This window comes from Mesocricetus auratus, unplaced genomic scaffold (assembly GCF_017639785.1).
Source record: "Mesocricetus auratus isolate SY011 unplaced genomic scaffold, BCM_Maur_2.0 Super-Scaffold_100006, whole genome shotgun sequence".
Taxonomy (NCBI): Eukaryota; Metazoa; Chordata; class Mammalia; order Rodentia; family Cricetidae; genus Mesocricetus; species Mesocricetus auratus.
The window spans coordinates 76,650,285-76,675,393 of NW_024429190.1; the positions used below are offsets into that span (position 1 = coordinate 76,650,285).

General features: G+C 39.4%; 1 protein-coding gene across 4 annotated transcripts in view; it reads left to right on the forward strand.

The window, feature by feature from the left end:
• Positions 1 to 25,109, forward strand: part of Arhgap24 (Rho GTPase activating protein 24) — a 600,446-nt gene that overhangs the window by 374,476 nt on the left and 200,861 nt on the right. For 3 of the 4 annotated variants that reach the window (XM_040747531.1, XM_040747530.1, XM_040747529.1), the window contains exon 3: positions 22,780 to 22,867. In XM_040747531.1, coding sequence (XP_040603465.1) covers positions 22,780 to 22,867 — 88 coding nt within the window. Of the gene's footprint in view, positions 1 to 6,045; positions 6,143 to 22,779; positions 22,868 to 25,109 lie in introns of those variants that run through there. The other variant, XM_040747533.1, reaches the window with a different exon arrangement.

Below are 25,109 nucleotides of genomic sequence, written 5' to 3' on the forward strand. Positions count from 1 at the left end.
TGATTATTGACAGTTGATCACCAAGATTTTATTGATAATGTGGGGATGTCTGTGGGAAGGTGGTTTCTCATCCCCTGAGGTGTTTATCCATAATGTAGGGTTCTCCATAAAAAGGTAGTTTCTCATCATCCAGAATGTTTGTCTATAATAAGCCATGTACATGGTTTTTCTTTTTCTTTGCACATTTGGCTCCTTGAATGAAGTTAAAGCCTGAAACTTAATTTAGCATTATCAGAATTCCTAAACATATCTAATTTGACAAAAAGAAAATAAAGTTTTATGTGAGATACAGCTTTATAAACTTGCAATCTTTCATTTTGACATAAAAATGGCATTGCTATAGCAACTGTGATTATTAGTGTAGGCTTTATATTTTGATTGTCACTGAACATGACATATTGAAATTGGTATGTGAAAACTCTGAATTTAAAAAAAAATCACATCTAAGTCCTTTGATGAGATCTATCAGCAAGAAATCAAGTGAATGAGAGATGAATCTTTTCGATTTAATATTAGTCAATATTCACTAAAATAAGTCCATTTAATTTCTTTTTTTTATTATTATCATTTTTTATTTTAATTTTAAATAGCTTGTTTTACATGTCAATCCCAGTTCCCTCTCCCTCCCCTCCTCCCACATTCCCCTTCTCCCCCTCCCTCCCACCCTATTGCCAAATCCTTCCACATAGGGGATATCTAGAGTCTGTCATTTTACTCTTGGTAGGGTCAAGGCACTCCCCTAAGAGTCCAGGCTGAGAGAGCATCTCTCTTTGTGCTATAGGCACATGAAGACAGTTTGTATACCAGGGATAGACACTGATCCACAGCTCAGGGCCCCATAGGTTGCCCAGGCCTTCTCACTGACACTCACATTTGGGGGGTCCAGATCAGTCCCATGCTGGCCTCCCCACTGTCGGTCTGGGGTCCAAGAGCACTCCCCTGTTCAGATCAGCTGTCTCTGCTGGTTTTGCCAGCCCATTCTTTGCCAATTTGCTCGTCACTCCTCTCTCTCTCACTGGGTTCCTTGGGTTCAGTTCAGTGCTTAGTTGTGTGTTTGCCTCTGCTTCCATCAGTCACAGGATGAAGGCTCCCGGATGGTTATAGACATCAAGTTCATTATCAGGAATGGGCATTCGAGGTGGTCCCTCCACTATTGCTTAGCTTGCCAATTGATGTTATACCTTTAGATCACTCGAGGTCGCTCTGGTGCCTGATCTGTCTTCGATCCTATGATTCCCTCTTCCCCCTATTCTACCCCCACCCCCTCAACTTCCTGTTCCCCCATGACCAACTCCCTTCCTCTTTACCCCCTCTATTCTTCCCAGGTCCCACTCCCCCCCACCCCTCGCCGTGTTCCCCATCCATTCAGAGGATCTTGTCTCCATCCTCTTCTCTTGGGTACTATGCATATATGCATATCTTTTAGGTTCTTTCCTGTTTCCCAGACTCTCTATCTGTGGAAGTGCAGACTGGCACTATCCTGATCCATATCTAGAATCCATATATGAGTGAGTACATACCATGTTTGTCTTTTTGCGACTGGGTTACCTCACTCAGGATGGTTTCTTCCAGTGCTATCCATTTCCCTGCGAATTTCAAGATTCCATTGTTTTTTCTTGTGAATCTGCTGGATTCACTTGAAGGAGAGCAAATTAATTGTTACGATAAGCTGTACAGTTTTGAACAATGTTCATTGGGCTTTATTTCCTGACACCCCTGAGTCTCAGAGACACTGGAATTCAGAAAAGGAAGAATATTGCTTTAGTACACCCCGAGTTCATTTTCTTTAAGAAAGTAAACCCTGACTGTGGGTATCAGTGAGGAGACCCAGGCAATGTATAGGGCTTTCAATAGTAGATCAGTATTTATTCCTGACACACAAATGGACTTTGGGCGCCCAGCCCCCAATGAGGGATGCTCTTTCAATCTGGACACTTGGGGGAAGGCCTGGGCCCTCCCCAGAAAGAAATGACAGACTCTAGGGATCCTTGGGGAATGGAGTGGGGATTGGATGGGGAGCAGGAGGACTGGTGGGGGGAGCTGGCATGGAGGGAGGGAGAGGGAGTTGGGACTGACATGGGAAGCAAGCTTGTTTCTAACTTAAATATATAATAAAAAGTGCTTCCAAAATAAAATAAATAAATAAAAATATAAAATAAAAAGAAAGTAAACCCACAGAGCTAATGACAAGAGCAGGCAGAGGTGGATCTTCTCCCATTCATCTACATTTGGTCTCACGCAGAGGAAAGAAAATGAAGCCCTTTGAATGTGCTCAGATGATTTAACTTCTTTTTAGGATGTAGAGAGTGGTTGGTACATATGGGTCTCACAGTGACAGATAACTTTCGACTACTTAATTTCTTAAAGTAAATATGTAATGAATGTATTTATTTTTTTCTGCTCTAAGATGATGTTTCCTAGATTCTATCCAGGAAGTCAGATCCAGAACAGGAAGCAACAGCAAGGAAACAAGTCTCTTCTAAAAGAATTGGAAAACAAACAGACAAGCAAAACCTAAGAGTACATGTTCCGGAAACATGCAGTTCTCTACTCGAGAGGCAGCCAATGGGCTCTTGTTGCTGAGTTATTTCAGATTCATGATTTGTTTCCGTCATCTTCACCCTTATTGTTCAGCGATTTACGTGGAAGGCCCTGTTATGCTTCTTTAAGCCTCTCAGCTTGGTTTTCTCAGAATGGCTCACCGGCATCACACATGAAAGCATTTTATTTCCCAAGCAAATTTTTTTCAACTAAGCTGACAACTGGATTTTATTCACTGTGAATAAGGAATGTCTAGTGCATAAGCCTGTGGCTTAAGTTGGAACAGCACTTGCAGCTGCAATGATTAAGTTCTCAGAGCCCTTTCTGACTTACACAGAAGGACACCATTGCAGAAATGGTGGGAAGAGGGGACACGTCTGTTGAGGAGCTGGAGAAGGCATGTGTGTCAGATAGAGACAGACATGAAGAGTAATGTTAGTGTTTTCTTGGTAGAGTCAATTCATAGTATTAATAGGATAAAATGGAGGGCCAGTATACCATATCTGAACTCATTTTATCAATTATAATGTTCTTCTATCAGCAATCATCTATTTAAATTATGTAGCAGGAACCAGTTAGCATTGGGTTGAATTCTAATGATGTCACAGAGAATAATACAATCCTGACTTCATACTTAAGGAGCTTGACTATCTGGAAGATAGAAATATGCTTGTATATAACCAGGGCATAACATGGTTGAAGCAATAGGCACAGGTCTGCTATATCCTAAAACTTAATAAGTATATGAATTTGTTCCATGAGGTGAACTAACAAATGTAGAGAAGTGAAAATCAATCTGAATCCTTTATCAAGTGGATTAAGCTGCTGAGAAAAGGAATAGTAGGCAATGGAGAGCCTGAACTTGAAAACTGTCCAGTGTTACAAAAGGGCTGTATGCAGTGAATCCAAGGCTAGGCATAAAGCACAAAGCACAGAGGGTGGACATCCTTGCCCAAGGTGAAGGAGAGACGATGGGCACAAAAAGGGCTGCCTGGACCAGGATGATGACAGACATCATTATATTCAGATTAAAATGTTGTGAGCTTTTATGAAATGGTTGTAAGAAAATGACAGAAATTCTGAGTTTGTGTTTAAGATACTTTCTTAGTAAAGGAGATAATGTTCTTTGTGAAGTAAGGGGAAACAAGAAGGGTGCACTTGAGAGGGAGACCAGCTACATAGAGAGAAGTATGAGGAGATGCTAAGCAGTAGTAGCTACTGCAAGTCACCCACTAAACCTTTGTGATAGTTTTCTTCATTGGGACAATTGGTGATGAAGATGAATTAGGTCATGCATAGAATTGTTTCAATATTTTTGTCAGCTTTGAACTCTTATGCTTACCAGAAGAGCTTCATTTTAAGTCAATTGATGAGGTAGTAGAGAAAAACTAGGAGGCTATCATGGCGTAGCTCTATATAATATGGGTAACTATATAGGTCTTATTTTTAATAAGGATAATTTAGAAAATTTTTGGGATTAATTATCAAATACACCAGCAAAACACTGAATCTTTTAACCACACATGGTTAGCTGAACTTCTCATATGAGCTTCTTAAGGATGCAAGAGAAACAGTTGGGAAATATTAGCCATGAATCTATTGAATGTCAAGAACTAGGTAGTATTTTAACACTTAATAGTGTAGTGAGTCCAAGACTACACCTTTACCTTAACAAACTATAATGGACTGGAAGGTTTAGCAGCATAGATTCATTTCTCACAGTTCTGGTAGCTGTAAGACTGAGGCAAGAGAGCCAGCATGGCAGGAATGGTTCACGGGGGCCTCATTTGTACTGTGTCACAAATGGCAGAGAAATATAGGAAGGATGCTCCTTGTATTTCCTCTTGGAAGAGCCCTAATTAAGACCTCATTAAGACACTGTCTCATAGCCCTATGGTAGCTACATTCTAAGGATCACATATCTGAGCACCCTCACAGTGGTTGTTAGATGCCGGCTTATAAGTTTGGGTGGGACACAAATGCTCCATAGCAAGAGGCAATTTCTTGGTTGACTCCCTTTTTTTCTGTTTCCTTCCTTCCTTTCTCTGTTTCCAACATAATACTTTTACCCATGAGATGAGATATTTAAATCAAAGACTAGGGCAAGATACATCATTTCATTCTGGTAACTTTTTTATGAATTCTTTGGCTAATTCTGCAAAAGGGAATGTCTATTGAAAATCCTACCTTTCAAAAATAAAATGACATCCTGACTCCACTATTTAGTGCTGTGACATGACACTCCAACCCCTTTCTAGCCTCTGATCTCATTTTCTGTATTCTCTTTTCTCATCTTAATAATCATAGCCATATTCTAGGACACTACTTAAAGTATCTTGTTATTTGTTTTACTTGTTGTCCCCGTTCAATGTAAGATCCATGGATAGGGAGCTTTATTCTGTTCACAGATATATCCAAATTGCCTAGAATAATGCATGACTCCTACACAACATTTAATATTGTTACCTAATGACGAAAAATCAAAACCAAAGCTAATGCAGTGAGTATATCTGTCTGTTGACAACTAACACAGTTAGGGAATATTCTAATAAATTGAGTGAATTGAGATTTTCAACCTAGTAATGACTTCTAATTGCCTAGAGTGACCATTCAATAGAAACAATAAGAAACCACAAGCCACAAGTCTACTTTGATGACAGGGATAATCAAAGTGGTAAACCGGGCGTGAGGGTAAAGTCACTCCTACACCTCATCAGAAATTTCTGTTGTTGTAGGCAGATACAGAAAGCCATAGCTGGCCAAAACCCTGAGGACAAATTACCATGGAGTGTTGCCACAGCTGCTACATCTACAACATGACCTCCACACTAAGCCTCAAGGAACATCACAGATAAGAGCTAGAAGACTAGGAGTCTACTGCAAGATTGTGCCTCCTAGAAATGAGAGAGAAACTTCATCCATGACATTTATCAATTTGATTGCTTAAGTAAGATCAGAATAGTGACAATACCAATAGATGTGCTAACTTAGACGAAGAAAAACTCATGGCACCCCACCACTTTCAAAGAACTTCAGGATCCAAAGACTACTGAAAGAGGGAACATTAGTCATGTCTAAGAATGATCCCACTACATAGATATCCAATACCAAGTGGTCTGAGATCATTCACGTACAAGCAACACTGAATGGTCACAGCAGTTGTATATATTCATGCATGTGTGTGTATACATGTGCATATACAATACTTAAAGAAAAGGAGGCCACAAATTTGAGAGGTACCAAGGGTAAAGATACACAACCAAGATTAGAAGGAAGGGTAAATTATATAATTAAATTTCATTTTGTTTAAAATGGCAAATAATTATAAGAAAAAAAAAGAAAGGAAGGAAGGAAGCCAAGAATTTTGGCTGGGTTCCCAGAAGGATGAAGTTGTCATCCAGGGTTAGTAACAGCCAGAGGGGATATAGGAGTGGTGACGAGAGGGGTTGCTAAGGAAATATTATTGTGTCTGTCAGTAGATGCTCTATTGGAGATGGAATAAGTATGCAGGAACCACAGCTTAAGGATGGAAGTCCAAGTGGGAAGTAGGAATTTACAAAGATCCCACTTAAATACCTGAATTTGATGTGAAGTAGAGCTGGTATGTATGCTAATTTTTATATTCTAACCTGGCTGAAAAGATAAAAGTCAATGCTAAATTGCTTTTGTGTACCTGCATGAGTATTTTTCCTTCTGTGGTATTTCTTTCAATAGGCAAAATCTAAATATATTTTTCATTCTTCTAAAGTTTTATGGTCTTGTGAAGATATGCTTCACAATATTTATTCTTTGAAAGTCTCCCAGAACTTACTAAGTGTATCTTGAATAGGAAAAGTTATTTTATTGTAATGAATACTGTCAGTCCTCTGGTGTTTCTTACTGGTCTGTCGCTATAATTAGAGGATTCTTAAAGGTAGAGGTGGGTTTCATAGGGAAATGAAATGCATATCCTGTAAGCTCAGCCCCCACTGGGACTTTTGTTCCTGCTTGTGGCTACAGCAGACCACACTTCCTCTTTTTATGACTTCATTACTCACCAGTTACAGTCGTTGTCTAACAGCCAGTAACAACCCCTTTTCAATGGACACTTTTATTGTACTTTTCAAAAAGCTGCATCTTTTTGCATGGCTGCACCTCACTGTAGAACAAATATTATTAACAAAGCAGGCATTTGGAACAGCTGTCAGGAAAGTGAAACCTGTCCTTTTAGCTCAGAACATCTCTGGTCAGCTATCAGCTGATTGCAATGTGCTCACTAGGACTAGGAATTGCTTGGGTGGTCCCGACAGATGTTCAAGAAACCAGTAAACTCTCAATTAGCACCAACTAAAGACGGAGTGACATGGAGGTCCATAGGCTGACATGTGTACTGTACTGTGTGTATTTGTAGAAAATGGAGGTTTTGCCTCAATGAAAACACATGGCAAAATGGATTTAGTAAAATTTTTCTTTGACTGCTGAGCAGCCAAACCATCTGCAGAGTGGCCACGGTGCACTTTCTGCTCATCTGAGAGCACAAAACAACCAGACGTCTGATCCAGTTTTTCAGTCTAAAGCAAACTGTTCAAACTGTCCAGGGCCGTGGACACATTTCACCCCTGATGAGTTATCTCACCTCTGCTCCATTCCACTCAACATGTGATCTGTGCTTGTCCTCATTCTCCCCTTCTAAGTTTAACCTATGTGCAGCAAAAGTTTCTCTTTGTGGCTACACAGAGGAAATGGAGTGAGGGGGCTAGAAGAAGGAAGTAAACTTTGGCTTTGTGAAAGAGGCAGAATAAAATGAGGAAGTTAAGCAGATTTAAAATCAAGACTCGCTCAACTCCTCTAGCTCTTATCTGTGATGTTCCTTGAGGCTTAGTGTGGAGGTCATGTTGTAGATGTAGCAGCTGTGGCAACACTCCATGGTCATTTGTCCTCAGAGTTTTGGCCAGCTATGGCTTTCTGTCTCTGCCTACTACAACAGAATTTTCTGATGAGGTATAGGAGCTACTTTACTCTCTTATTTTAACTGAAACTGCTGCCCATTACATTTACAGAGATGTAGTTTCACAAAGTCAGAAGATCTTCCCTCTTCAATGATTGTTTCAAAGTCATTATCAAAGTGACTAGATGCCCTGTAACATATTCCTTATAACTTACCAATAGTCTGTGAAAGGTGTTTCTTTTATTTTAATTTTTTTTTGGTTTTATGAGACAGTGTTTCTCTCTATTGTTCTGGAGGCTGTAGGTCCAGCCCGGCCTGCCTCTGCCTCCTGAATGCTGGGATTAAAGGCGTGCGTCACCACCACCCGGCAAAAAGTGTTTCTTGCTTGGTTTATTTTTATTTTTTTGAGACAGGGTTTCTCGATGTAATGGAAATATATTTCTTATATGCATATTAACTGAGCACTTTCTGGATGTTAGTTTGTATTTATATTTTTCTGATTTTAAGTTGTTATAAGAAAAATATTCAATAAAGGAATTAGTCTTGAGTCAGGTGGTGGTGGCACACACCTTTAATTCCAGAACGCAGGACACAGAGGCAGGTGAATTTCTGTGAGTTGGAATATAGCGATATCCTGGTCTACAAAATGAGTTCCAGGACAGCCAGAACTGTTACACAGAGAAACCCTGTCTGAAAAAGCAAATTAAACAAAAAAGAATTAGTCTTGTTTCAACTCAATATTTTTTTAGATTATCAAAAATTCCTGAAATATTTTTATTTGTTTGCCTTAAGATCTAAGGAATTTTGATGCTATGGTACCTGAGGTTATTAGCACAGGGTATGACTGGACCACGTAGATTAATGTATTTTTGATATGTGGTCTAAGTTGCACTTAGTTTAGAACTTTTCACCTCAGCTTTCTTTATTGAGAAGATGTTGTTAGTTAATGATTTTGAAATGACTTGGGTTTCATATGTGCATGTTATTTTTATGGTTTCTACAATCTCATGTCTATTTTGCTTTATTTCCAACCTATGAGAAGAGAAACTCAAATTTTAGTTTGTTGTAAATGATCCTTCAGGGCCAATTTAAGTTCCAAAAGTGCACGAGAAGATACAAAGGTTTATGGAGAAGAAACTCCTTGGTATAGGGTAGATGGAGGGGGAGTGGTTAAGCCTTAGTGTGGGGTAGACAGAGGGGAAGTGGTGAGGCCTTGGTGTGGGGTAGATGGAGGGGGAATGGTGAGGCCTTAGCATGGGATACTTGGAGGGAGAGCGGTGAAGGTGTAGCCCAGAGCTGGCAGAGACATGGTCTGAGACATGCCCATGTGAAATCTTATACATGAAAAGAATCTGGCATGAGGAAGGTTAGCCAAGAAACACAGCAAACAAAACTAAACCCCGCTAAGATTAGGACTGAGACTTCTGGCTTATTGTTGACAAAAGGGAATCTGGGAAGGAAGAACCTTGACCTTCCATTGTGTTAATGACAAACTCAAGGCAATGAAAGAAACGTAATTAAATAAAACTTGCCTGGTCACCAATGCTATAGTTACATAAGAAAATCCACTAACATTTTTAATTCATTTATTCAACTATTCATTACACACATACTCTAGAGTTCCTGACATGTGAAAGATGGCAGATTTTTTTTCTGTATGAGTTTGCTAAATATTACAGAAAAGTTTAGAAAAGTGCATAATTTCATAGTACCCGCCTTTGAGGTAGAAATAAAGATCAAATCAAGCCTTAGGTACCATTATTGTGAGAAACGTGAAAATGAGCTTAAAGCATAGAGTAGACCAGCATGGCTGGAATAGTGTGTGCAGGGAATTCTGATTGCTCTTCCTAGGTGGTGAGACTGGAGGAGGAAAGATGGAAAATTATTTTTCTTCCACTGGGCTGCCATCAGTGGACACTCTTCTACCATATGACTGTATCACCCACACATTCATTTGCTAAATTTCTAACCCTAAGATGGCAATATTGGGAAATAGGACTGTTGGGAGGTGATTTGATGAAGAGGACAGATGATTCATGAACAGGGTTAGTACCCTTATAAAATAAGGCCCAGAAAGAAACCTGGTCCTTCTCAGAATTATGAGGACTAAAGTTTCATGATATATAAACAAGTAAACATCTCATTTATGGCTAGCATTGAAGAGATTAGAAGGTTTCCCTGTGCTACCAGAGGGTCAACAACACTGCATTTTCTAGCATGCTGGCACAGTAGCATGAACAGGCTACAAGGTTTTCCAGTGCTGCCAGGGGGTCAACAACACTGCATTTTTTAAAGTCTGGTTTATTGAGGTATAATTTATGTATAACTACATAATTACTACCACTCAACTCTTCCCCCCAAATGACTCCTGGCCCCTACCTGTCACTCCTCCTCTTTTTGTAGTTTCTGTCGCAACTGTTAAGTTTTCCCTCCCTTAGTTTTGTCTTTTCAATAGTTGTGTTTATATTCAGTATGCATGATGTAGCTTGTTCCATTAAATGACCTGTAACCAGTCATTACCACCTCCCTTTGTATTGACAAGAAGTATTGGTATGGTTATAACACACTTTATCCATTGCCTCTTGAAGGACAATGGGGTTATTTATTAATGATTATTGGTAAATTCATGCCTTTTTACATAGTTATTTTAGCACTGTACTTAATCTTTCTCCCCTCTATTGTAGCTGTCAGTCTATATATCAATAAACCCATTTCATCTGCAAGTTCAGGATTAAAGTAGGTTCAGGAGAATGGGTTAAAAACTGTTAGCATTGGATTTCTTATCTATAAGCTAAAATGTATAGCTGACCATGATAAAGTCATTTTTTCAATTTATTTTTATTTAAATTAGAAACATGCTTTCTTCACATGTTAATCCCAGCTCCCTCTCCCACCCCTCCTCCCTTGTTCCTCCACCAGCCCCTTCAAACCCCCACCCAGTCCCCACACAATTCTCCTCCTGGGGGGGAACTCCAAAGTCTGTCATTTCATCCAGGGCAGGACCTAGGCCTTCCCCGAGGTGTCCAGACTGAGAGCAACCCTCCATGTGGAATTGGCTCCCAAAGTTCATTCGTATGCCATGGTGAACACTGATCTACTACCCAAGGCCCCAGAGATTGCAGAGGCCTCTTCACTGACACTATATTCAGGGAGTCTGGATCAGTCCCCCTGCTGGCTTCTCAGCTATCCGTCTTGGGTCCAAGAGCTCCCCCTTGTCAGGTCAGCTGTCTTTGTGGGTTTCATCAGCATGGTCTTGATCCCCTTGCCCATCACTCCCTCTCTCTCTGTCACTGGGTTCCAGGAGTTCAGTTCAGTGTTCAGCCTTGGCTATCTGCCTCTGCTTCTATCAGTCACTGAATGAAGGTTCTAGGATGGCATATAAGGTAGTCGTCAATCTCATTATCAGAGAGGGGCTATTAATGTAGTCTCTCCACTATTGCTTAGTTTGCCAGATGGTGTCATACTTGTAGATCTCTGGAAATCTCACTAGAGTCAGCTGTCTCCTCAAGCCTATAATGACTCCCTCTATTATGGTATCTCTCATCCTGCTCTCCTCTATTCTTCCCCGACTCAACCTTCCTGCTCTCTCATATCTTCCTCTCCCCTCTTCTTCTACCCCTCTCTTTTTCCCAGTTCCCTCTCCCCTTCTTCCATGCTTCCAATCTGCTCAGGAGATCTTCCCTCATTCCTCTTCTCTGGGGTACCATGCATATCTCTCTTGGGAATCTCCCTATTTCCCAGACTCACTGGCACTGGGATTGTAGGCTGAAACTCCCCTGATACATGTCTAAAATCCATATATGAGTGAGTACATACCATGTTTGTCTTTTTGTGCCTGGGTTACCTCACTAGGGATTTTTTTTCTAGTGCCATCCATTTGCCTGCAAATTTCAAGATTCCATTGTTTTTTTCCTCTGAGTAGTCCTCCATTGTGTAAATGTACCACATTTTCTCTATCCACTCTTCAGTAGTGGGGTATCTAGGTTGCTTGCAAAATCTGGCTAAATAATGATGCTATGAACATAATACAAAGACATCCTTGTTTTATGAATGGACATCTTTTGAGTATATGCCTAAGACTGGAATTGCTGGGTATTGTGATAGACTGAGTCCCATTGGCCTGAGTAATCGCCATACTGATTTACAAAGTGGCTGTACAAGTTTGCACTCTCACCAGCAATGGAGGAGCATTCCCCTTTCTCCACATCCTCTCCAATATAAGCTGTCATTGGTGTTTTTTATTTGAGCCATTCTGACAGGATTAAGATGGTATCTAGAGTTGTTTTGATTTGCATTTCCCTAATGGCTGAGGAGGTTGAGCACTTTATTAAGTGTGTCTCAGCCATTTTAGACTCCTCTATTGAGAATTCTTTATTTAGTTCTATTCCCCACTTTTTAATTGGATCCTTTGATGTTTTGCAGACTTGCTTCTTGAGTTCTTTGTAAGTTTTGGAGATCAGCCCTCTGTCAGATGTGGGGTTAGTGAATATATTTTCCCATTCTGTGGGCTGCATTTTTGTCTTTGCCTTACAGAAGCTTCTCATTTTGAGGAGATCCCATTTATTAATTGTTGATCTCAGTGTCTGTGCTACTGGTGCCATGTTCAGGAAGTGGTCTCCTATACTAATTCATTAAGGGTACCTCTCACTTTCTCTTCTAAGAGGTTCAGTGTGGCTGGATTTATGTTGAGGTCTTTGATCCATTTGAACTTAAGTTTTTTTGTTCATAGCAATAGACATGGATCTATCTACAGTCTTCTACATGCCAATATCCAGTTATGCCGGCACCATTTGTTGAAGATGCTATCTTTTTTCCATTTTATAGTTTTAGCTTCTTTGTCGAAAATCAAGTGTTCATAAGTGTGTGGGTTAATATCAGGGTGTTCAATTCAATTCCATTCATCCACCTATCTATTTTTGTTCCAGTACCAAGCTGTTTTCAGGACTATAGCTCTATAACAGAGCTTGAAGTCAGGGACGGTGATGCCTCCAGACGTTGCTTTGTTGAACATGGTTGTCTTGGCTATCCTGGGTCTTTTGTTTTTCCATATAAAATTGAGAATTATTCTTTCAAGGTCTATAAAGAATTTTGCTGGGGATTACATTGAGTCTGTAGATTCCTTTTGGCAGGATTTCCATTTTTACTACATTGATCCTATGTATCCAAGAGCATGGGGTATCTTTCTATTTTCTGGTGTCTTCTTTAATTTCTTTCTTTAAAGACTCAAAGTTCTTGTGATACAGGTCCTTCACTTGTTTGGTTAGCATTACCCCAAGGTATTTTATGTTGTTTGTGGCAATTGTAAAGGGTGATGTGTCTCTGATTTCTTTCTCAGCCCTTTTTTTGTCTGTATATAGTAAGGCTACTGATCTTCTTGAGTTGGTCTTGTATCCTGCCATTTTGCTGAAGGTGTTTATCAGTTGTCTTTGCTAGTCACTACCTAACATGGATGGTAGCATTAGACTAGGAATGCACATTATAATAATGAAGAATGTTTGTGGACTGCTAAAACTATGATCTGTACCTGATGAATACCAACCTATGGGTAGAAGAAAATGTTATAATGACTTCTGTTTGCAAATCACTAAGTATGTATCAAGTGCCATGCTAAATACTGCACCACATTGTTTTATTTAAACCTCGGATAAATCTCTGTGGAAGAATTTTTTCTTTCCTTTCTCTTTCCTTCCTTCCCTCCCTCCCTCCCTCCCTCTCTTTTTTCCCTTCCTCCCTCCCTTCCTTCCTTTCTCCCTTCCTCCCTCCCTCCCTTCCTTCCTTCCTCACTTCTCTCCTTCCTTCCATTCATTCTTCTCTTCAGTCAATCTTACTAATGAGAGAACAGAAGTGAAAACATTTATAATAACTTATATGAAGCTGCCTATCTTGTAAGAAGTTAGATTTAAGCTAGCTCATCACAGGCCCACCCCCACTCCCTCACCCACTCCTCAGTCTCTACTCCTCAGTCTCTAACAAGCATGGATTCCATTACTTTCCCACTTGCCGAAGTCACTCTGGTTTTAAGTTAGGAGACTGCAGGCTAGAAAGGCCCTACTGTTAGAGTTTTCCCTAACACCACCAGGAGCTTTACAGGTCATTTTGAATACTTTTGACAAAAGAGAGCTCAATTCACCTAAGAAAACCAATTTAAGTTTTCACTATCTGTTATCATTGGTCAGAATGAGTTTTAATGGGAGTCCGGAAGAACAGAATAATCTTCTCTATGGTGTTTTACAATTCACGAATTCCAAAAGCTGTATTTAGTTTAATCTCCAAACCATCCCCTGTGTTATTTAAGTATCACTGTATTGTAATATCCTCATTTCACAGATAATGAAGCCCACCAAAAGATTAAATGACTTTATTCATCTCATTCAATAACCTTTTATCTGGGTTTTTCTACTCCCCCCACCCTGTATCTTCCTGACTGCCAGCCATGCAGGAGTGAGACATCTTTGTCCTTGGGGTCTTTACACACCACAACATTCTAGGATTCAAATTCCTCCAGACGTATCAGTGATGGTTTGTCATCACTCAAGAATTCCAGTAGTATTCAGTATGGTGTCCTGTGTAGCTGGACATTTCAGAACTTTCATAAGTTTATAATAACCTCCATGTTTCTGCAAACACACAAACATATATGTGTCTGATATAAAATACTTTGTGGCTTTATGAACTGAGAACAACTTTTTCCACACATACAGTGAGAAGAGATGGGGAGATGATGACAAAAGCATATATAAGTAAAAATTGATAAATATGCATATATGTACACAATATTTTAATTGTTTTATAAAAGACATCATGAACCCTCATTTAATGGAGGAATATAGCATGCTTACAAACTGAAATACAATCTAACAAAGATTCTATTGATATAACAGAATTTAGTAGATTTTTTTTGAAATAGAGTGTTGCCATGTACCCTAGGTTGGCATAGAATCCACAGACCTCCTACCTCATTCTCCAGATTTCTGGGATGAGAGGAGTGTGCTGCCACATATAACTGCATGGTCAATAGTGTGAGAAGGGAAGTTTGCATATGGACTCAGCATGGTGCCAATAAACATCCCAAGAGTGCATTTTGGAGAGATGTATTACCAAGCAAACATTCCAAGAGTGCATTTTGGAGAAACGTATTACCAAGAAGTTTCTAACGCAGAAGTATAAAGGGTTAAGTAGACGGACTATTTATAATGGTGAGTATAACAGGGAAACCTGTATCATCAAATATTAAGGTCCACTCACTAATATAATACAGCATTGGTTTAACAATAGACTAAGAGCGTGAAGCAACAGAATAATGAACCTAGAAACGGTTGCTCACCTGCACAGAGGGGGAGGAAACATCAGACCTGCTAGGGAAAATCAGTTGAAAGAATGAATTTCTTAAAAGATGTTTTGGGGGTTTATTTCTCATTTCTCCCCTCTAGCAATTTTCTCAACAACAGATAAAAACAAAAGAACACATAAGTGCTTTGACCCTGGCATCCTTTAGCAACCCACTTATTGATGTGATTCCCTTTACATCAAAACTGTTAACATCATCTAGAGTAACTGTCTCTGCTTGCTCATTTCCAGGGATGTGTGCTGCAGCCCCTGGAACTGAATTACTTCTCTGCCACCAAAATGAGACTATTCTTGTTAAGCTGACCCAGGGCTTCCTTCTGACCAAACCCATCTGCTGGCTCTCTGCTTATGCCCCCACTTGACCACACAACATCATTGACCTAGGTGACTGTTTTCACAGTGATTTATTGCCTGGCATTGCATAGTTCTGTGGCTTCCCCACAATTTCTCTTACCCCTCCAGCCTTGTTTAGGTACTCCTCATACATTAGTGGAAGCATTCTCTGGGCATCCTGTTTGTAGCTGCCATTTATGTCTCCCTAACCTCCTTGGTTTATCTCAATCATGGTCATCACTTTAAATGTACTTCTGGATTGATGAATTTCCTTGCCTCTGGAGAAGGAATTTCAAATAAGTCTTTAGCCCAATTATTTTCGCCTGTCCTCTCCCCACCCCCCACCTCTTCCTCATCACAGTTGGTGAGATCACCAATGTTCTGTATCTCTCACAGTTCTGGATGTTACCCCCATGTCTTTTCTGTCCAAGCCTCATAGCTAATACCATCATTTCCTATCTCTCCTCTAAACATGCTGCAACTAGTTCCTCCCTCCCTCCATGTAGAGGCTGCAGATCCTTTGGAAGCTCTTGTCTCTATTTTCATCCCTCTTGTAGATTTAGTCTGCTCCCAGTTCAATACTCCCAGAAATACAAATCTTCTGATCCGGGGCTGAAAACCCTTCAAAAGCTTCTTACTGCACTTGAGATAAAAATCCAGTGATGTGGACACATCCCCCAGCCCTCCTCTCCATCAGAACAGGTCTCCTTTCCTTCTCATGTGGGCAGGCATTTCTCAGCACTGCAGGCTGGGCAGAACTGGCGGATGATCAAAGGACTTTCCTGGCCAGCAGTTCTGAAGAAAGCACCTGGACACCTCCAAATGTAACACCTCATCATAATTAATTGCACAGTACTCACATTGTTTAATAATTTATTTATGCTCTTCAGCTCATTTACATATAAAATAGTCTGTGAGTGTTTTCCTAATCAAAGTGTTCCCAGCAGGAAGGGCAGCATAGATACTCTTTCCTTGCTCTTTACATCTCTTAAAACATTGTCTCACCTCTCAATGGATGGATGAAGATTCAGGCTTTGTCATGTTACGACACTAATGTATGGAATTAATGGGGACTGGGAATGTAGTTCAGTGGTAGAGAGCTTACCTGGCATGTGCAAGGCCCCATGTTTCATACACAGCTCAGCAAACAAAAGCAGAAGCTATCAGAACCATGACAGGGAAGGCTTTCTATTCAGTGTGTTTGGGAAATGGGAATATTGGAATATTAATATTAATGACAGCTAAATGAAATAGGTTTAATGAGATGGCCACACTGACTCTGGTTACATGCATGGGACCTGGTGGGAATGAGCATTTGGAAGTGAAGCTTCTGTATCAGAGTGGCCAGCACCCGGATAACATGGAGAAAGAAATCAGTAACTGTCAAATAGCTTGGGGAAGACACCAGGAACTCACATATCATGTGATATAATATCCTGTGAGAGCATCAATGAGGTCAATAGGACTTCTGAGATGTCAAATACTTGACTATTCAGTCTCGGGTATTCTTCTGAGATGTCAAGTACTTGACTATTCAGTCTCGGGTATTCTTCTGAGATGTCAAATACTTGACTATTCAGTCTCGGGTATTCTTTTGGAGACATTTCACTCAGTGAGAAGAGTAAGAGTGTCTGTGGTGGGTTTTTTTTCTTTATTTGTTTTGCCAAGAAAGAATTAAAGAAGTCTGCACCTATATACTTAATTCCCTTGTACACAGATGCTTGGGTATCATATTTTTCATGAGTTTAAGCTGATATACTAGGCAGGTTTCCGTTCCCAAGTGCAGAGGTCTACGTGTCTAGAGTAGCGAAGTCCACATACTGTGTCTTCGACTTGGTGAATTAACTAAAACTGTTTTGGACATAACAAGTTCAGTTTTAATATTCTTTTAAAAAAGTAATATTCTTGTCAACTAAGAATTCTGGAGAAAAAAGAAACTGAAGAATAATAGCCATCTGTATAGCCAAAGAGGATTACTGTCTCTGCAGCTTTTCACCCCACGCATAGTTTGTTCATTTGGGCTTTCATTGTCAAATAGACAAAATAGTAATGTAGTTTCAAGGTGACATTTAATGGGTATTCTGGGAAAGGAGCTGGAGGTTAAAGCAACCCTCTTATCCAGCCCCAAGGTGATTCCTCCCTGTTGTACAGTTTTCTCTTCCACTCCCAGCTTCCAGGTTGAATATGAAAATGAATGGCCTGGCACTGAAGAAACTTAAAGATATTTTTACTTAGTTATAAACAAACCCTGGGGATCATGATAGTCAGTGTCTTCAGTTGTTTCAGTGCTAGATTTCGCTGTTAGTGTATTTCAAGGTTAATTCTAGGTCCGTTCCACTGGGATTTTAAACTCAGAGAGGGTGTAATTAAAATAAGGCTTAAGTAGAGCTATTTTACCGCCAATTTTCTGGTCCATTGATGATGGCTTATTGGGTTATTTTACTATAGATTCTCAGAGTTTTCCCCGTAATAAACATTTTACAGCAGTGACACTTTCCTTCTTTGTTTTTGTTTCATAAAGAGACATACATTTCCAAAGCAACAACTTTCTTCTCACCCCCTCTTCCTCCTACTCTCTCTCTTTCCTCTTTCTCCTCTTCTTTTCCTTCTAGCACAGACTTTACTTCAAACTTTTACCTTTTAACTAAAAAATCTCTTTAATAATTTCATATATAAAGGTGGTATTCCCATCATGCCGAATCCTTTATCCCCCTCTCTAACTCTTCCTCTGTTCCCCCTCACTGCCTTTCAAATTTATGACTCCCTTGTTTATTACTGTTACATATAACATACACACACAGGCACACACATGTACATTCATACACACACATTCATACACACACATACAAACACACACACACATACACACACACACACGCACGCACGCACGCACACACCCTACTAAGCCATCATTTGGCTCTTCCCACCTTCTGAAGAGCTGGCATTTCTTTTCCTATGAGAAATAGTAAATAATGTAAAATGTCCACATGCAGGACAATGCCTGGCAATGAACTGAGAAGGGACAGTAGTGCAACTCAATCTTCTCCAAATAAGGATTTGTAAACATGCCAAGGACTTTCTGTCCTGTGGTGCCAGGGACTGAAATGATACTGGTTGGACAGTTTCATACTGGTGAGATTAGAGGGCTGAATGAAGAGGGATTTTCCCAGCTGCCATCTCTCTGAATGACTTTCACACTATGGATTTTCATACAGAACAGTGGAGTAATGAAAGTTAGGTGTCCTTTGCTAGCTTGAGGATTGGGTTTCTTTGGAACCTTGATGGTTTGCAAATTCCTTCTAAGGGTCATTGGAAGATTATGTTCTCAGTCTTTTCCTGAAGCTGTGGCTTCTCTTATCTGCTGAAACTAATCACAAGTTTATGGCTTAAACAAAATGAATGTGTTTTCCCATAGTTTTAGATTAGAAATTGAAAGCAAGAGATAATGGGGATGAACTGAGATAGATTCTAGGAAAAATTCTCATCTCTTGCCTCTGGAGCTTTGGGAGGCTTTCAGTTGTCTCTGGCTTGTGGCTCTGTCACTTCTATCTGTTTCTGTATTCACAAGGTCTCTCTTCTCTCTGTGTCAGCTCTCCATTCCCCGACCCCTCTATTCTATTGTGATTAAAATTAGGGTTCACTCAGGCAGGCCAGGATACTGTCTTATCCATGTTCTTAACTTGAGTCCATCTGTAGAGGTTCTCCTTCAATGAATTCCAGTTTCCAGGGTCCAAGCCTCAGGAGCTGATATCCTTGGGTGGGCACGATTCAGCTCCTCTTACCCCATAGTAAAAACAGACATCACATTCTCTGCATAGTTCATTAACTCAATTAGATAGCAATTCAGTAAACACAAACCTCTTCTATAAATTACTAATTATGCCATCACTTGGTAATTATAAATAATAATTAGTAATAAAAATTCTCAAAGTATATATGATGCAAGGAGGTTTAAAAAGTTTTGTAAACAGCTAATAAATGTTCATAGCAGCACTTTCCCACTAGGTTCTCTTAGTGTCTTGAGGTTGGCTCTTATTTAATGCAGTTGAAGTGGAGGAGCTGAGCAACAGAAAAGAGAATTCTGTGTCAGTGACATGACTGACAGGCAGAAGAGTGGGGCCATGAACTAGGCTGCCTAACTCCAGAACAATCTGTCTTAACCCCAAAACCACTGATACAAATGCCATCAAAATGACCAGAGCATTTGGAGATGCTACCTTGTTCTTCTGTTAATTACGCAATATCCTGGTTGCTTTCCATAACAAGGCCTTGTATAAAATAGTTTTATAACTTTATGTCTTCTTTCAGTAATTCTTAAATATGGGCTAAGGAGTACAAAGACTTCTTTTTTTATTTAGCTTTTCTTGTCATTATAGTTTTCATGCCTAAAACAGGGGCTGCAACTAGCTATGCGCTATTGAGCATTAGCTGAATAAACTAACAAAATTACTTGCTACAAACATAAAAGAACCAGTTTGTGTTGCCATAATGAAAACTGTTGAATGATATTTATTTTCACTATCTCATTTTAAATAAAAAATCTCATCAAAAATTCAAAATGACATTACTGTCTTCCTTAAGCATTCATGATCATTGTTTATGCTAGAAAAAAATCTTACAATTGTGTTCAAGAAACAAACCAAGTGTGCACTTATTTACTGCACAAACATGCTTTTTTTCCACTATAAATTCCAAAGGAAAAGTCCTCATGCCTATTTTCAACAGTGTGTAGCCTTGATCTAATCTCTTGTGGCTTTGGCTCCCTGCTCTGATATTAACTATAGATGATCTTTCTTTGTAATAGCAAGTTAAGTTGAAATCAAGCTGCCAGCATACTTCTCAACTTTGTCTTTTGCCAAGTCTAAACTGCCAAACTATGAAAGATTGTGTTTGTCATGTTCCATTTTGAAGTTACAAAGGTACTACATGAAAAGAATATGCCCATTAGACATAAACATAAATTAATTTCAATCTGAATATGCTAACAATTGGCACATAATTATTGCCACATATATTAAACCATCAGAAATGTTTTACTCCCTTCCTCTGTCTGAGCCTTTTCTTCTGGACCACTCCAGTTTATAGTACAGCATCTTGAACATCATGGTACAGTGTAGTACCCTGACATAGAAAGTATGTAAACTTATATTCTGACTGCTGTGTAACTCAAATTCCAAGCAAGAAATTATCAGTGTCATTCTCAAATGAAGAGTATGTGACAAACCATCAGAATGTATTATAAGGGTTAGTGAAACGAATGAAATGGAGAGGAAGATTACATGTGTAACTCTCTGAGAAGTTTGATACTTTAAAAAAAAGAATGACCCTTTAACACTCAATGTAATCCCAGGAGGGAACTCACTGAGGGCAGTCATTTTGTGCCAAACTAGATAGAGTGAGAGTTGAGTAAAAGACTATTTTAACTAAGTAAGGGGAGATGATACAGCAACGAGGGCAAGATCCTGGGTTTATGGATCCAGCCTACTTTGAATATGGCTTTTTAAATTATTTTTATAATTTATTTTATTTTTAATTATGTGTGTCTGTGGTGGCTTTATACACACACAGGTGCTTGTGGAAGATCAACACATAGGATTCCTTGGAACTGGGGAACAAATGTATGTCATCTGGAAGACCAGTACCCACCCTTAACCACCTAGCCCTCTCTACAGCTAGAATATGACTTTATTACACTAACAATACACATTTACTCATCAGTAACCACTAGCAGTGAATTAAGAATCAGTCAATGTAAATGCATGTTATGTCTATAGAATAGTATGGTGGGAGCATGGTAGCGTTTCTAGTAAAGCATTTACCTAGATTACAGAAAACCCACAAAAAATGTAAAAGTTTTATGAAGGAAAATTATCTTAGGAAGAGCAATGGTAGTAAGAAGCTGTCTAGGTCTTCCTTCTAGAACCAAAGTTGTTTTATGATGAAAAGGAGGGGATAAACATTTGTTTCCAAAGGATACTCATATTGCATTGAAAGCTAGATTGAAAGGTGCTAAGTGCATTATGTAGAACCCAATGAAGAAATGTGGGATCCATTGACATAGTAGAAAATACATGCTGGTACAAAAGAGGCTGGCATTAAAGCAAGGGTAGAATGTAGGTAATAATTTTCACAGCTTTAGTGTTTGCAACTGAGTGAAGGATGGGTAGACATTCAGCTAGGGAATTCATGATGGCAACTAGATTCAACTGCATTGTAAAACTTAATTTGAGTTCAAGATACCTCCTGAAATGATATAATAAGAAAAAATCAAATACTGACTATCTCGTATTGGTTATTGAAGTCATCAGTGTGGTTGAATGTAAAAGATTAGATAAAGAACTGTTAGAAGAGATGGACCTATTGGACAAGTCTTGAAAATTGAGTCATAGGCAGCTAGAGTCAGCAAATGAGACTATGCCAACAACAAAGCAAGGGAGAAACCTGGAGAAAACTGAAACAGTAAGGAAAGAGGGTTCTTCAAGAAACAATGGTCAGAGCCCAGTGCAGTGGTGCACACCTTTAATCCCAGTACTTGGAAGGCTGAGGCAGGTGGATCTCTTGAGTTTAAAGGCCAACCTGGTCTACATAGTAAATTCCAGGATAGTTAGAGCTATATAAAGACACTCTGTCTCAACAAAATAAAACACAAAAAAAGAAAAAGAAAAGAAACAGTGGTCAATAGTACTTCATTGAGGACTGAACATTGTCAAGCATGTACGATCAAAGAGTCATGTACCCTGAACCACAGGTGTGACGACAAGGCTACAATGGTACATACAAACAAACATTTCAGTATAGGCAGACTTTGCTAGATAAGAGAAAAGAGGATGTAATATGAAATGAGTTGTTAAGGACAACATTTAAAAATGGAGTGGATAATTATGTATGTCTGTACTGGTGGGGGTGATCCACTGAAAAATCAGATATAAGGGATAAACATCTCAGCCTGCTTTGTGATACTCTAATAGAATGCCTGAGACTTGGAGATTTATGATGAACAGAAATAAGTTGCTTCACAGTTCTGGAGGCTGTAAAGCCCAACTGCAAGGGGCCAGCATCCTATCAGTGTTGCCCGGGGTGGAAGGCAGGGACATGGCTAAAAAGCACAAGAGATAAAGTGTCAGCCTCACTCGCTCTCATAATGGCCATTACTACACTTAGATTCTGAAGAATTCTCATGACTTCTATGCCTCCAGGTGATCTAATGCCCAACAATATTGCATTGATAGTAAATTTCCAGTATAGAGGGGCACATAACCAAACTATAGCAAAAGAAGAGTCTAATTTGAACATTGACTTAAGTTTCTTTGAATGATTTCATCATGATTTTTTACTGCTTCCAACCATTGAATATAGGGTAGGTAGAATGCTCAATAAATTTGCTGGCATTCAATCCACTTTACAAATTGAATAATGAATCCAAAGTTAATGTTGTCTAACACACATGAGATATTCAAAAAAATGTACTATGTATAAATGAATCAATGACTTACAGAGTTTGATTATCATAAGTAGGAGGTGGTTTGATGAACGTGGCCACTTACTAGTTACAAACACAGCATGGATACTTGCTTCTGTTACTGTGCAGAACTTGTGCTTAATGTTGATATTTGGGACATTTGTGTTTACAGGGAACTATTTTTCTGCCTGGAAACAAAGTTGTAGAGCACCCGTGCAATGAAGAGAACCCAGGGAAGTTCCTTTTTGAAGTAGTTCCAGGTAAGATAAATCTTGTTTCCATTAAATTACTGTTGTTCTAATGTTGGAAAAAGTGAAGACACATCAGGTTTTGACCTCCTTCAATTCTGACTGAAAATATTCATTGAGAATGCAAGCATTTACTTTGACTGCCATTTACACGGACCATGATGCCACATTTGTGCACTATACAGATGAATGTGCACACATGCACATATATGCCAGTGCTCATGGCCACAGGACCACTCAATTGCCCATGAGATGCTTCATTTTACCAGAATTGATGAAATGGTATTACTGTACGGTCCAGTGAGACGAACCTCATCTATAAGGATCTTGTGATGGAAACTTGACACAGGTTCCGGTTAAACTCTGTTCCTGCCAGAGTATTATCTGATAAGTTCCCTTGAAAAACTGCTTTTTGGGTAAGCCCTTCCTATTAAAAAATCTTTCAATTCCCGAGTAAGAATTACTAAAGTCCTGAGTCTCCATTTTGCTTCCAACCAAACACTTGCACATGTTTGGCCTGTGGGCTAAGGATGTGTCTCCCAGGTCATCAAGGGTGCTCAGTATCTGTAACATCTGCTTGTTTCTCTTTGTTCCTTTTTCTTGGCAACCAGCTCCCACCCATTTAAGTGTATCTAATCCACACTTAAATCTTAGAGTAGCCCCGGAACTACGCCTCCAAAGCCCCAGTCTATGTCTTTGATCAGTTCTTTCGTGTCTCCTTATCCCCTGATGAAGCAGGAGGGGTGAAGAATGTGGTTTGGTAGTGTGCTGGACAACCTGGCTAATGTGGTATTGATATTGATTTCAGTGCAGTGTAGGGTGGGTGTGAATTGATTTGTGTGTGTAATATGTGATTTGTATCAATAGTGCTGGCACAAAAGCAGTCAATCAATCAAGCCAGTTTCTCCCAGATTTGTAAGGTCTGGAAATCTAAAACACAAGAGTGTATTTTACCCCTCAATGAAAACAGCTGTAGCATTGAGTTCATCAGGCTCAAGATGGAATCCATGACTAAATGTTAATTAATGCAGCTGGAGTGCAGAAAGGTTAGTCCGATGTGTTATATTGTTTGTTTTCCCCCAGGGAGAACACATTGTAAGAAACCTGACTCTTGTTTGCCCTATTAAAGCCCTTTTATTCTTACTTCTTAGAGGAATACCCCTATGGAACCAGATTCCAGATGTTGCAGAGGCTTTGAAGTATCAGTAGAGGAAATTTCTTTCCCTATTTATTCTCTCACACCAGGGCTTGTTGGCTTTTAAACCAGTATGGTATTAAATGGATGGCTTTGACTTTTCATCTCCAGTAATAATGTCAAGAGTCTGTCTACCCAGTCAGTCTTCTGGCTGCCCATAGATGGCAGCTTGTACAGAAAACTCTGCTGTAAGGTAGGCATTCTTGAGCCTGTGTTAAAGTGCCATGTGTTCAGGTCTAAGACACAGTGGATAAATCTTTCCAGTACCTGGGCACATGTATTACTGACAGTGCACCTGTTATGGCACCTGTGACACACCACACTTAAGACTACGAGATAAGAAGTCTGAAGTTTGTAGAAGAGTGTGCAGGGAGCTGAGTCTCGCTGCTGTGTTCATGGTGGTACTTACAGTGTGCTTACAGGTCAATCAAGACAGGGTGCTGTTGAAATGATCAATGCTGTGAGTTAAGGTTTATAGTTCTAAATGGTCTTATAGAGCATGTGACAGAGAATTGTGACAACTGTGCTTTGAAAAGAAACCTGGAAACACGCATGTGACATTGAAAGTCAACAGTCTTTGTTACTAACTTCAGTAACTGGGGCTTTATTTCGGTGACCTTGGGACAGAATAACATTTCCAGACAAGTGCTTGTGTACTCAGAATAAGAATATGGAGATCTATTGCACATAATAAATGCTGGATTTTTAGGAAATTAAGATTATTTACAAGCAACAAGTCACTTGATTTATCTTTCTAAATGGGAATGACAATAGGATATTTTCCAGTTTTTCCAATTGCATAATGTTTTAACATGGGAATTTGAAAGGTTCAGTTAAATGTTTTCATTATCTAGAAACTGAAGGAAGAAGGGATTGCAAATATATGACTACTACTTTGTACTGACATATATTTGTCATATATACATACATAAACATGTATATATGATGAATATGTATTCTATATTGGTTCTCTCTATAGAGTTTTCAGTTGTGACTTTGGGAAACCCACCCTATATGCTACAAATAATGAATACAGACCCAACATACCTGTATTTATAG